This window comes from Cricetulus griseus, chromosome 2, assembly GCF_003668045.3.
Source record: "Cricetulus griseus strain 17A/GY chromosome 2, alternate assembly CriGri-PICRH-1.0, whole genome shotgun sequence".
NCBI lineage: Eukaryota > Metazoa > Chordata > Mammalia > Rodentia > Cricetidae > Cricetulus > Cricetulus griseus.
In genome coordinates, this window is record NC_048595.1 from 24,125,152 (window position 1) to 24,138,291 (window position 13,140).

A 13,140-nucleotide genomic window follows, 5' to 3' on the forward strand; every position below is an offset into this window, starting at 1 on the left:
GAAACTGCACCCCTCTACACACACACACCAAGGCCTCCTGGGACACCTATGGCACTGTCAGGGATGGAGAGAAACGAGGGACAGGGTGAGTTGGGGAGAGAGACCAGGACAAATTCACCACAGTGGATTCAGGGGTAGCGCTGGGGACATCAGACCTGCCTTTCCTTACTGAGGAGAGGTGGCTCTATGGGGTGAAGGGTACCCACTGAGGCCATCCCAGCCAGAAACTTGCAACTCATCTCCAACCTGACCAGTCAGCCCTCAGGCTTGCTGTGGAGACTGGCCCTGTCACCACGCCCACAGATCCTGTTTCAGGCTTCATCGCTGCTTTTCTGAATTCCAACATCAGGCCCTGCCTCTGTTCTGTACCCAACACCCCCCAGCAGCTTCAATGGACATAAAAAGGTTTCTCCAAATCCCCAGGATTTCTTCAGAGTCTGGGAAGAAGGGCACAAGATCTCGAGGCAGCATTCAAGGCCTCCACACGAGCCCCGCCATCTCTAGTCATCTCCTGGTCTATACCTGCACTGTTCAGCATGACTTCAGCCTCCTGTGGCTATTTACAATGCATTGGGAGAAAATGAAATGGAGTGGAAAATTCAATTTCTTGACTGTACTGGTCTCATCTCATCTCAAGGGCTCAATAGCCACTTAGGGCCAGCAGCTGTAACATCAAGCAATACAGCACAGAACTCTCCAGTGTTCCAGAAAGTTCTATTAGATAGCACTGAACACCGTGCAGTGTTTGTCTCCCAGCCCTTGCTCAATGTGGCCTCTGTTCAGGATGCTCCTGTGACTCAGAGGTCACCTGTCCTGACGGCCCACCTCCCTGTCGTGGGACATTCCTCTCTGTGTGCAAAGCCCGTCCTCACATTGCTGTAGCAGTGAATTCTCCTCCCTTTGAGATGGGTCTCGCATAGTTCACGGGGCCTGGAACTCGCTAAGTAGCAGAGGAGGGCCTTGTGATCCTCCTGCAGGTGTCCAGCACCACACCTAGTTTACATGGTGCTGGGGATCGAACCCAGAACTTCATGCATACTAGGTGAACACTCTATTAGCTGAACCACATTCCCAGGCTCAACGCATTGCATTCTAACTGTGAGGCTGCCTGTCAATCTAACTACATCTTGGGCTCCTGAGGACAGGGACCATGTCCTGGAGCTGTTCTTACTCTCAGTACCTAGGACAGAGCCAGACACGTCTAGCTTCTGACTTTTGCAAGTGAAGCTTCTCAGAGACCAATACCCTGGAAGGGTCTGAGCTCCCAGGCTAGGATGGGAGAAGCCAGCTATGATATTGGCATGAGGTAGAAAGGAAGAGAGAGAAGCCTAGGAGGACACAGACAGGCAGCTCTGAGCCCAACACACAGTCTCAGAAACAGCTAATCCAGGAAGCCTGAAGCCCAGAGCCCACGGTGGGCACAGAAAGCAAACTGAGCTGCATCACTCCACACTCCACCGTCTTCTCCAGCTTCAGATCAGACAGATCTGAGTGAGAAAGCTGGCTCAGTCACTTGCTAGCTGTGTGTCCCCTGTGATGTCATATAACCTTTCTGAGTTCCAAGGCCCTCATCTTCAAAATGAGGATAAATCATAGGTTGCAGGGTGGGGACCATGAAAGGAGGTAATATTAGGATGTATTTAGACCCTCAGGGCACATAACCTGGCATTTACAGGGTGCCTGGGATGCGGTCACTGTGTTCCCCTGTGTTCCACTTGAGGCTCTTGTCACTGCTTCATGTCCTGTCCCATGCTGTGTCCAGTCAGCCCCTCCCTGCTTCCTGAGATGGCAAAAGCAGGAAGGGGTAGGAGGGACCATCTGCTCCAACCCCTGCCTTCGCCAGGACGGGAGACAAATCTAAGGGAAGGGACTGACTGGCCCATGGCCACACAGCTTGCCAGGGGAGAGTAAGCCAGAAAATTCACTCCCAGTTGAGAGGCCAGTTAGCAAACAGGAAACTATCAACAAACTCCTAAGTGACAGAGCAGCCACAAAGGAAGGACATGGTGACTGAGCATAGCTGCCCGTAGGGAGACTTGGAACCACTGGAGCTGGAAGTAGGTGTGGTTCAAATTTGAATTTCACAGGCATCTTATCACCCAGTACTCACAACAGTCTAGAAGAATGTTCTGTCTTACAGAGAGAGGAACTGATGACTGGAGAGGCCAGACAGGTTGCCTTAGGTCACAAAGCTATTAAGAGACAGAGACAAGATTCTGGATGACTCCAAAAACATGTTCAAGACCCCTCCATCTCTCTATTCCCTTTATTCAACAGCAACACTTTTGAGTTGCTGAGCACACACCGGGCATCAGGTTTGTGTGGCCACCCTAATGGAGAGACACAGTCCCTAAACTTTGAACAGTCTGCAGCTGGCTGAAGAGGCAACATGTTGAACAGGTGTCAGGGAGAGCAGAGTTCACATGGGGGTCTGCCTGGGATCCAGCACAGCTTGGCCATGTTGGTGGCACCTTCCCTCGTCTTGGGTTTCCAACCTGTAAAGTGAGGCTGTAACAGCGTCGGCCTCAGAGAGTTGCTGGGACCATTAAACAGCTCAGTTCCTGACATGACACACCACACAGGGTGAGCTGCCGTGGTTGTGGAACCCTGTCCTCCAGGTACGACGTCGTGGCTAATGTTGTCTCAAAACCAGAGCAGCTGTGACTATCTGCTCAAGACTGGGAGGTTGGCATTCCCTCACAGAAACGGGAGAGGAGTCATCAGACTCTCACTTCAGATTCCAGCCACCCAACACCTCCGGCTTCCCCTGTTGCGTTAACCCTGCCCAGCTTTGGGAGTAAATGGGGGGTGGGAGGTTAACCAAAGGGGGAAAGCCACGAAATTGTTTATGTAACTTGTCACCTATGCTAGAGTGGGCTTTTTCATGACATGGCTCTGAGAGTCACCCATGCATCTATAAGCAACCTCTTACCCATTCCCTAGTAAGGATCCCTAGTAAACCCAGCGGTTCACCAAGCTGGGGCAGTCATTTCTCTGGTTTACCATTGTCCTCCCTGTCTGACGTGAAAAGAAACAGAATCCCCAGGAAAAGTCATGTGATAGTCACCCTAAGAATGAGGGAAACAGGACCTCAGACCACAAACACTGGAGTCTGACTTTATTTCTGATGGGAGGGCAGAGAGGGCAGGTGACAGGTCTCCCCTGGCCACTCCAAGTGGTAAAGACTGGTCAGGCAGGGTACACCTGATGTACACAGGAAGTGGCCAGGGCCAGGAAGGTGACAACTGGGTAGAGTCACAAACTGGAAAGGCTGGCTAGGGCCAGCTGGGTTGGAGTGGAGGCCTTGGAGGTCAGCTGAGGAGAGCTGGAGTCCTCAGGGCCCATCATGGCATGATAGGGAATGGGGTGGGGCACTTTGTAGGACCACAGAAGCACACAGCTGTACAGCTCTCTCAGCTGTAAGGTCCGGGGCTCTCCGTCTATTTGGAAGGATCAGTTCAGACGGAGTGATTATGGGGAGGACAGAACCAGGGCTCAAAGGCCCAGACTCCTCTACTATGAAGCTGTCCCTCTTTCTGACCCTGGGGGAAAGAAGATGCTGGCTGTAGAAGTCATCTTGACTCTGGCCTCAGGGACCCTTCTCATCTCCACAGAGGCAACATAAGCTTGGAGGCAGGGTCCTGAGTCTGAATCCCAGCACTGCTTCTGGCCTCTTTCCTTACCCAGAGTGAACTTACCTTCTTCCTTCCTCCTCCCAGCCCCTCACTTGGTGCTTCTGTTCCTTCTCTTCTCTAACATCAATATTTTAGAGGCCAAGCCCTCCCTGTGCCCTTTGGAGACTCACAGTCCTTGGTGATACAGCTGCCCTTCTGTCCTAGGGCCTCCCACAGATGGCCGTGCACACGGCCCTAGGTGTATAACTGACAGGCTACACCGGTTTGCTCACATCTGTCCTCGGTCCCCCAGCATCTTCAGGATCAACTTCTATCCCTTGAAGCACGCCCTCCCACCCCTAACTCCCATGCCACGTCCACACCCAGGGCCCATCCTAAGTAAGTTAAGCCTCTTTCCAGTCCTTACGCCCTCCACCAACAACTGTCCATCTGCATGTGTGGGCCTAGCCCTAGCCATATTCATGACCCAAATTCAAGTTCCAGTTGACTTATTGGTTGTGTGACCTAAGCACAGTTTCTGTGTCTCCGTTTCCCCATTTGTAAAATGGGGCAATGGTTGTGAGTGTTAAAAGACAGAGAGAACAGCCTGGTGATGGCGAACGCCTTTAATCCCAGTATTCAGGAGGCAGAGGCAGGTGGATCTCTCAGTTCAAGGCCGGCCTGGTCTACAGCCTGGCTTCCAAGACAGCCAAGGATCCACAAAGAAACCTTGTCTCAAAAAACCAAAAAGAAAGTAGTGTGTGTGTGTGTGTGTGTGTGTGTGTGTGTGTGTGTGTGTGTGTGAGCACGAGTGTCCTCTTTCTTCTCAGTGTGACCCAGGCCTGTGCGGTAGTTATGGGTTTCTTCCTTTCCTCTGCTCATGCCCTCTCTGGCCTGGCCTGGATTACTTCTTTGAGTTGGGCAGACCTTGGAAAGAGTTCCCTGGGATGGGGGCTGACCCACAGAATCATGGTAGGGCCATGATCAGGTAGCCTTGTCCTAGGTTCAACACAGGACCAACCCTCAGCAGCCACAGAGGTATAAGGCCAGGACAAAACATTAAAGACAATCTTGAATCCAAGTTTGATGTCACCTCCAAATCTTCCATGCCCACCCTGTGTCCAGCAGAGCTCAAGGTGGGGTGTTCAGCCAAAAACTGTGACCTTGGACTGACTGGGTACAGAGCTCTGGCAAGCCTATTTCCCTATCTGTAAAATGGGGAGAATGGGCCATCAGGTGTCTGAAGCTCTTGTACTTTTGGTCACTCCTGGAGGAGACGGTCAGAGGACTGATGAAGATGCTGTGCCTTCCAGCTCTTCCGCCTGCTTATAGGGAGAACTAAGGTAGGTTTCCAGTCTCCCAGCCTCGGGGAGCGTCTGAAGAACGCTGCTGATCCTCGACCCTCTCTAGATGTAGGGAAGGAAGGGCTATCTCAAGGGACTGTGCCCATCACACAACACCAGGAACCCAAAACACCAATTCACTCTACTCTTCAGATGTGTATTTTGTCACTTTCAATCTTGTCATCAGACGGTTTCATTCCAGAAAATGAACATTCTGGGGGCCTCCAACTTCAAGTCTCAACTCAGCACTGTGACCTGTGCAGCTGAACTAGGCTTCCTGGCTGCCCAGACACCTTCATGGAGAGGAGTGCGTGCACCTCCTGCCTCACGCCTATGCAGGCTGCTCTATATGCATAAAACCCTACCCTTTCCCAGGAAATGTGATGGCAGAGGGTCATTTCCCCAGGACAGAAACACTCATTTGTCTCCAGGGTACAAAATAAGTGCTTTTGTGACAGTCACCCTTGGGATAGGCAGTGGCGCTCACTCTTTACATGGAAGGTGAACACTCGTGTCTTCAATCAGAAAGAGGGAAAGGAAAGCCCTTCCACCCTGCAGAAAAACTCAGATCAAAGATTTGAGCCCCACACACCCAAGCCCCCCTCTTCCCTCCTGGACTGACTTCTTGTCTCTCATCATTGTGCCCAGCTCGTTAGGTTCCCATCCAAGGCCCAGCCCTGCCGCCTTTGTTGCCAATGAGGCACGCCTGAGGAAAAGCTCCAGTGATCACATGAGGCCTGGAAAGGGACGCTCGGATGAATCGGATCTTCTCTCTGGAGGTCAGGAACCTGAGAAGGCTAGGGAGCCGGATACTCTGCTTGATCAGGGTGACATCCCAGCCACCTGCCCTGTGGTGTCAGCTGGCACCAACAGACTGTGTCCCTAGTCTGGTCTTGTGCTAAGTGCACTTGATTCAAAAACAGGCGGAGTGGGTAGGAGACAATTCTGGATGAGGGACGGGGAGGCCAGGGAATGGCCCTCAGAGGCAGCAGAGAGGCCCTATGTGGCACAGTTGGACTGGTCCCAAGTCCTGACCCCGACACTCACCATCACTTAGCTTTGTGAGCCCGCCTCCATTTATAAAAGGAACAATTCACAATGGTACCCACAGCAGGTGCTACGAAGATCACGTGAAGCATTACAAGGACAGCTGTGGGCAGCCCTTCACTCATGAACCCCAAACTCTTTGGAGATGAGCTCCTCCCTCCCCTTTGCTCTGTGGTACAGGTGCTAATCAGTAGTTGGGGGGAGCATGCAGGCACACATGCCCATACACACTCACTCACACACACACACACACACACACACACACACACACACACACGCGAGCACGCACGCACGCACGCACGCACGCACACGCACACATGAAACTTTTACAGAACTATACAGTCATTCTAGCCAGGATTATCCACAGGTAGGATGAGGGGTATTTGGCCTTGTATATCATATTGCCCCACTTTCTATATAAATACTACTGTTAAAATAAATACAGATGTCTAAAAGTCATTCTTGGTGACTGTGCCAGCCACAGTTCTAGGCACTTTGGATGATGAACTGTTAACTCTTGTGACACCCTTCCTGGGAATGTAATTGATGACACATGTAGACTCAGATGACTGGGGTGACTTGACTGAACTCACGCAGTATGCCAGGATGCACCCCCTGAAATATAGGGTACAGAACAGTTCTGTATGACAGGTCAAGGGGCCAGAGGCTCAGAGATAACAAGTCATTTTCCTAAGGTCCCACAGCCAGCATATGGCAGGGACAGCCAGGGTGGAGCAGCCTGAGGATAAAGGCAAAGCTATTAATCCTCCCACTCTGGAGTCTCTGAGATTTAGAATAAAGGTAAATGCTGCAGGCCAAATTGTGGGTAGGGGGCCTGGAAACCCCAGCTGTGTGTGAGCCTGGCCTCCTCAGCCTTCAAGACCTTGAGCAAGTCCCCTCCTCCCCGTCTACCATTTCTCCATCTGTCTGTCAAGTGAGCTCGGCACCAGATGATCCCCCAGTCTCTGCCAGCTCCGCCCATCATTCCCCAGGATAGGGGCCCAGCACAGGGGCCACTGGCTGCTGGGGGAAGCAGACCTTGAGGGTGGAGGCTGCCCTAGTCCCAGTGTAGTTACAGCTAATGAGCCCACTTTCCCAGGAGGCAGGAGAAGCAGATGGGGGTGGGGTGTGACCTGAACCCCACCTTTCAGCATAGCCTCCTCATGGGGAGGCAGGTTTCTGTGCCACCACCTACCTAAGTCCAAAGGGGACATCAAGGGGTGTCTCCTTCTCAGGTGAGAGAGGTGTGGCTGGAAGTTTAGCCAGCAGGGCACATGCATTCTCCAGAGATCTCAGGAGGAGGAAGGAGGGAACAGGTGATGTTGGTCCTACCCTGGCTAGCCCTTCAAGTAAGTTCTTTCCAGGTAAGCCTCAGCAAGGTCCAGGCAGGGAATGAAGAACTCACTACTCCAAAGTTAGCTGACCCCTTTTTTTTTTTTCAAGATAGGGTTTCTCTGGGTAACCCAGGCTATCCTGGAACTTACTCTGTAGACAGACTGGCCTAGAGCTCACAGAGATCTTCCTGCCTCTTTCTCCTGAGTGCTGGAACTAAAAGGTATGCACCACCACTGCCATGCTTTTTTTTGCCATGCTTTTTTTTTTTTAAATAAAGTAAAAACATCTTCCACTTCTGAATCCTCTAGTTTGGGCCAGCTTAGACCAAGCTAGGTCATTCATTCATTCACTCATTCATTCATCCACCATGTCGGGGAGGCAATAAACTACCAAGGAAACCCAAAGCCAGGGAGGATAATTGCTGGATTGAAATAGGTCAGCTTGTAAAAAGGATTCAAACGAGCCTGGGAATCACTTTGTTAAATCAACTTAAGGGGGTATCTTTCCTTCAAGATTTCTCCAAGCCTTTAGCAGGTAAATGTGTAACCTGTAACCGAGATTTGTCTAATGGGGAGGCTGTGGGAGATATGGTGTATTATCCCAATAAAGCTGATCTCGGTTGGAATGCTTCCTTTTAAAGTCAGCAGCTAATTGCTCTTGCAGAGGACCTGGGTTTGGTTCCCAGCATCCAGTGATGACTCCAGTTCCAGGGGATCTGACACCTTCTTCTGTCCTCTTGGGTACCACACATGTTCATTATGTGCATACATACATGCAGGCAAATGGCAGATAGTCATATACATAGGATGTGTATGTAACTATATTTCTCTATATGTGCATTTCCCTTTCTATAAAAGCATATATATGTATGTGTATACATACGTACATACATGCTTGTCAGTGACAACAGGGAGGTTTAGGGGAGATTGACTGCAGTTGGAGGCTGTATTCAATCGAATACTCAAAGATTTTCATGTAGATGACAGTCAACAGTGGTCATCAAGAGGCCCTGTCTAGCCCTGGCCTGTCTTCACCTTCCCCAATCACCTTTGAGGCTAAGTCTCCAAATCTTGAAGTTTCATTTCCCAGTTCCACTCTCAATTGGCCCCTTCTCGGGTTTAAATCCAAAACGGCTCTTGCCATATTTGAACTGGATTCCCAACCTTAGATACTCACACACCTTGACCTAACCCCTTGGCATCCAAATCTGCCCTCTGGGCAATTTGCATGTCTTAAACTTAACCCCCACCTGCTTGGCACAGCCAAGGCCCGATTCTCACTCTAGATCTCTATGAACACCTGGAGCAGCAAGCCGCACCCCACAATGCCCCCAAACCTGCCACCGTGGCTGCATTTAGAATAGCACATTTCCCATCTCCCCACGCCGCGCTAGCTGTGACAGTGGTCCTGCCCTAGCCCGTAGGAGCCGATGTCTCTCATTCTGCCTCAGCCAGCATCTGGTCCAGCTGTGACTCCCTCTCTACCCATCGTTCCCACCCCACTCTGGATCTGTCTCCGAGGCATGGACTCCCACCCCAGATCTGTCTCAAGCCCATTCGACAGAGAGATGCCCGAGGGCCACGCCCCCTTCCCCGCCCCTCACCGCAACCACGCCCCTCTGGCATTAAGTCGGCCTGTGTACCCCCTGCCCCCTACTGGAACCCTGACCCCACCCACGCCCCGCCTGCCAGCCACGCACCTGCAACTCCTCGAAGGCGTCGTCGATGCCGGTGACCTGGTGCTGCTCGTGCAGCGCGGGCTCGTCACAGAAGAAGCAGAGCAGCGCGCGGTCCGTGAGGCAGAAGAGCTTGACCTTGTCATGCGCCTGGCAGGGTCGCGCAGCGCGGCGCGCGTTGAGGATGGCGTCCAGCGGGAAGGCGCTGTAGCGCTCCACGATGTTGGCCAGCTTGAGGCTGGGCGCGAGCGCGGGCTCGGCGAACGTGCGCCGGCACTCCGGGCAGTCGCGGGCGCCCTGTGCCTCCTGCCGCACCCAGTGTTCGGTGATGCAGCGGCGGCAGAAGTAGTGCTCGCAGCCCAGGCTCACCGGGTCCTGGTAGATGCTCAGGCAGATGGAGCACAGCAGCTCGTCCTTGAGGCTGCACGCCATGGCGCCGGGGGCGGTGCGGAGCGGAGCCCGGGAGGCTGGCAGCCGGCGCGGCACGATCGGGGGCGGTACCCGGGGGCCAGGCCCACGGGGGCACGGACGACAGGCGCCTGGGAGCGCGGGGGGCGCTGTCTGCGACGCGGGGGGCACGGTGGCTCGGTGCCGAGTAGGGGCCACCAGGGATGCGAGCCCCGGAGCTCGGTTTCGAGGTACTAGGTGGCCACCAGCGATGGGCGCTGGAGGAGAGAGGCCGAGGGCGTCCCAAGGAAGGGGCTCCAGGCGAGGAGGGTCTAGAGGACCAGACAGTCCCAAGGGATAGGTGCTGCGAGGAGGAGATCCCGAAGGGGGACGGAGGCCACGGTGGGGCTGGAATCCTGGGACCCGGGCAGCTCTGAGAGCGGGGCGAGCTGGGGATGGGGAATTCTGCGGGACAGAGCAGCCAGACTCAGCCGCACCGCGGCTTTGCCCGGCAGAGCAGAGGAGGGGTGCCGGCCCGCTCAGCTGCCCGACCCTGGCCGCAGATCCCGGCCCCGCGCGGCCCCTTACCCGAACCAGCTCAGCGGCCACAGCTTCGGTCCAGCGCAGCCTCTCAACCCGGAACCAGCCGAGCCGAGCTGCCCGGTGCCCAGGCTCCCTCTCCGCCCCCACGGGCGGGACCCAAGGTACTCCGCCCCCACGGCGGGCGGGGGAGGGGCGGGGCCTCCCTGGCCTCCACTGTGCTCCTGGTCCGCAGGGACATGAAAACCAGCTGTTTCTTTCTGGGTCTGCACAGCTGCCAGGTTTGCATAGGGTTATGGCGACAGGGGACGGGTGGCCAGCGCCTAAGTAAGGACCTTCTCAATGAACAATCAATTTTTGGGTCATCAAGATTTGAGGAAAATAATACTGAGTATTAAGACAAGAAGACGCTGTGTAGTCTGAATGTAATATAACGTTTGCATAGATTGTAGGTATAAAATTGGAGACGGCTTAGACTAAGTTCAAAGCTACCACACACTGAAACCCTCAGGTCCTATTTCCTCTTCACTTGAATCCTGGCTAATGTGTGGCCTCAAGGGTTCTTGACATTCATCAAATGTTTCTTCATTGCTGCGTGTGTGTGTGTGTGTGTGTGTGTGTGTGTGTGTGTGTGTGTGTGTGTGTGTGTGGTGTGGTGAGGAAAAAGTGTAATGGGAGATCTTGTCTTTTGTGCCAGATAGAGGGGAGGTAAGGGATTTCTAAGCAGCTGTGTGTGTGTGAGGGGGGGGAAGGAAGGGAAGAGTGAGAGGGGGGAGAGGGAGAGAGAAAGAGAGAGGGAGAGGGAGAGAGAAAGAGAGAGGGAGAGAGAAAGAGGGAAAGAGAGGGGGAGAGGGAGAGAGAGAAGAGGGAGAGAGAGAGAGGAGGGGAGAGAGGGAGAGAGAGAGGAGGGAGAGAGAGAGGAGGGGAGAGAGAAAAAGGGAGAGAGAGAAGAGGGAGAGAGAGGAGGGGAGAGAGAGAGAAGAGAGAGGAGAGGAGAGAGAGAGAGAGAAAGAGAGAGAGAGAGAGAGAGAGAGAGAGAGAGAGAGAGAGAGAGAGCAAACACAGCGGCATGAAAGGGAAGCACACTGGGTGTCCATGCTGTTGGGCTGGGATTGGAAGGTGAAAGGTGTAGAGGACTTTGTGAAGAATTCATTGAAGGCACTGGGCTTCCAAGCAGGGAAATGACCTGCCTTGGTTTGGGTTTCTTGAAGTGATGGATACTCATTACATCATCAGGACAGAGAAGGCAGGGATCCTTTCCCTTGCTTGTGGTGAGGCTTGCAGGAGGAAGGAAAGGCTGGGCCCTGGGGAGGTAGTGGCTGTCCTAGTGCCTGCAAGAGGTCAGCTCTGAGTTCAGCTGCTGACTGTGGGTCAGGAGAAGGCCATCAGATTAAAAATAGATAGACACTATGAAAAGTGGTGGTGGATAAAAGGGGATGATGGAGAGGACCTAGAGACATGAGCAAAGGTTTATTCTCCCCAGACAGGGCACCCAAGGTATAGTGAACCATCGAGTTTATTGGAATTAGTTACAAGGGCAGGGGTGACTCAAAGGCAGCTGCATCATTGAGGATCCTACCCCAGCATGAGTGACAACTCGTGAAAGTTGTATCCTTTGGGTTCCCTGTGCAGCTTCCAGGTAGCTCAGCAAGCCCGAGAGTCTCCTCTTGTCAATTACTTTAAAGTTTGTATATCCTTGGGGAGGGGTTTAGTGAATTGTGTGATTGTCTGTGCTTCTTGAGCCTTGGGAGTTTTGTTTACTCTTGGGGTCTTGTGACCTTCTCTCCTTGGAAGGAATATTTCACTCAGAGGAAGTAACTGCAGCAGGGTGGTTCCCTAGTGCCTGCCTCTTCCACAAGTGTCTTCACTGGGCTAAACTTTACTGAAGTACAGTTTAAGAAAGAAATGTTTAATTCTGTCGGTACACCGGCTACCACCCTCACCTGACTCCTGTTTTACATCGAGAAACGGGTTGGTTGCTCACGAGACAGCTATTCCTTGCATCCAGAGCCTGGATTCTGTGCAAGTGACTCTCTTTCCAGTACAACCACAGGAAGGCACACCTCAGCCCAGTGCCAGGAGGGAGCTGTGTGATCTCCCTCTTGTCCATAATGGATTGGTCGTGTCTGGCTTGGAGAAAATCAGAAAGACTAAGGATAGGAAAGACTTCTGGAAGTAGTCTCTTCATGCTTTGGCTTTAGAGTAGACATGCTGTGCCTAGTCTGAGCATGCAGCCAGTGCCTGAGAGAGAGAGAAGGGTCCACAGGGCCCAAGGGGAAGAGGAACTGCTGCTTTGGTACAAAGCCTGGGCTTTTGGATATGTAAGATGGTCCGTCTTGTTGCTTAAGCAAGTTTCATAGTGGCAGACTTTCACTTGGCAACCTAAAGAGTCCTGACTGATATATTGACACATATTCCACCACCCCCTTTTTTTCCCAAACAGAAAGGAGTCTAAGTTATTGAAGCAACTGGAAAGAAATAGGAGAAAAGGCTTGGTGATATATGAAACAGGCTTTGTTGTTCAGTGTATATATACTGATAGATGTGGGCCTTTTTACTAGGGTCTGAAATATACTATGCATTTTGTGGACTTGATGGAAAAACAAGAAGGCATTCTTACACTTGGTGCATCATTGGATGTGAGTCTCAAAGCAGTCTTAACCATTTTACAAAAGAAGGCACCTAGGTGCAGAAAATGGGAGTGAGGTAGAATCAATAGTTGGCCATCAAAAGCCCTCCTCCTGTTTGTTGCTGGTAGTAGAGAAGCAATTGGAGAGTAGCTGGTCTGCTAGAACTGGAACTTTCCGGCTTCCTTCACGGCACAGTGTGGCTCTGTAACTCAGCCCTTTGCAGTGGATTGTAAGGAGAAACAGAGCTTCAGGCAATGAGCTTTTGCTCTCCAATGTGCTGTGTCCCCTTGAGTTAGACCACGTATATACCAGGAACTTGGCTTCAGTAATCCTTCAAAGGGCTAACAGAGCAGAGATAGGGAAGGAACCTGGGATCCTGAATGACTGTATGGAGTGAGACCACCCACTGACATGGATGTGAATGAATGGTGTGAGCTAAGACAGAGATTCTGACTGTAAGCCACTTGTTTCTAAGAAATAACATCATGATTTTTTGGAGAGGAAGGAGGAACTTTCCAATAGGTATTATTGAGTAAACAACAACAATGGAAAAACCCAACAAATATCTG

General features: G+C 52.3%; 1 protein-coding gene across 2 annotated transcripts in view; it reads right to left on the minus strand.

Annotated features, from left to right (window-relative positions):
• Trim62 (tripartite motif containing 62) overlaps positions 1–10,100 on the minus strand; it is a 29,404-nt gene extending 19,304 nt beyond the window's left edge. The window contains exons 1-2 of one of the 2 annotated variants that reach the window (XM_027399358.2): positions 9,990–10,100; positions 9,039–9,866 (exon numbers count right to left, since the gene is read on the minus strand). In XM_027399358.2, coding sequence (XP_027255159.1) covers positions 9,039–9,446 — 408 coding nt within the window. In that variant the 5' untranslated portion in view covers positions 9,447–9,866; positions 9,990–10,100. Of the gene's footprint in view, positions 1–9,038 lie in introns of both variants that reach the window. The other variant, XM_027399357.2, reaches the window with a different exon arrangement.
• Positions 10,101–13,140: the final 3,040 nt, after the last annotated feature.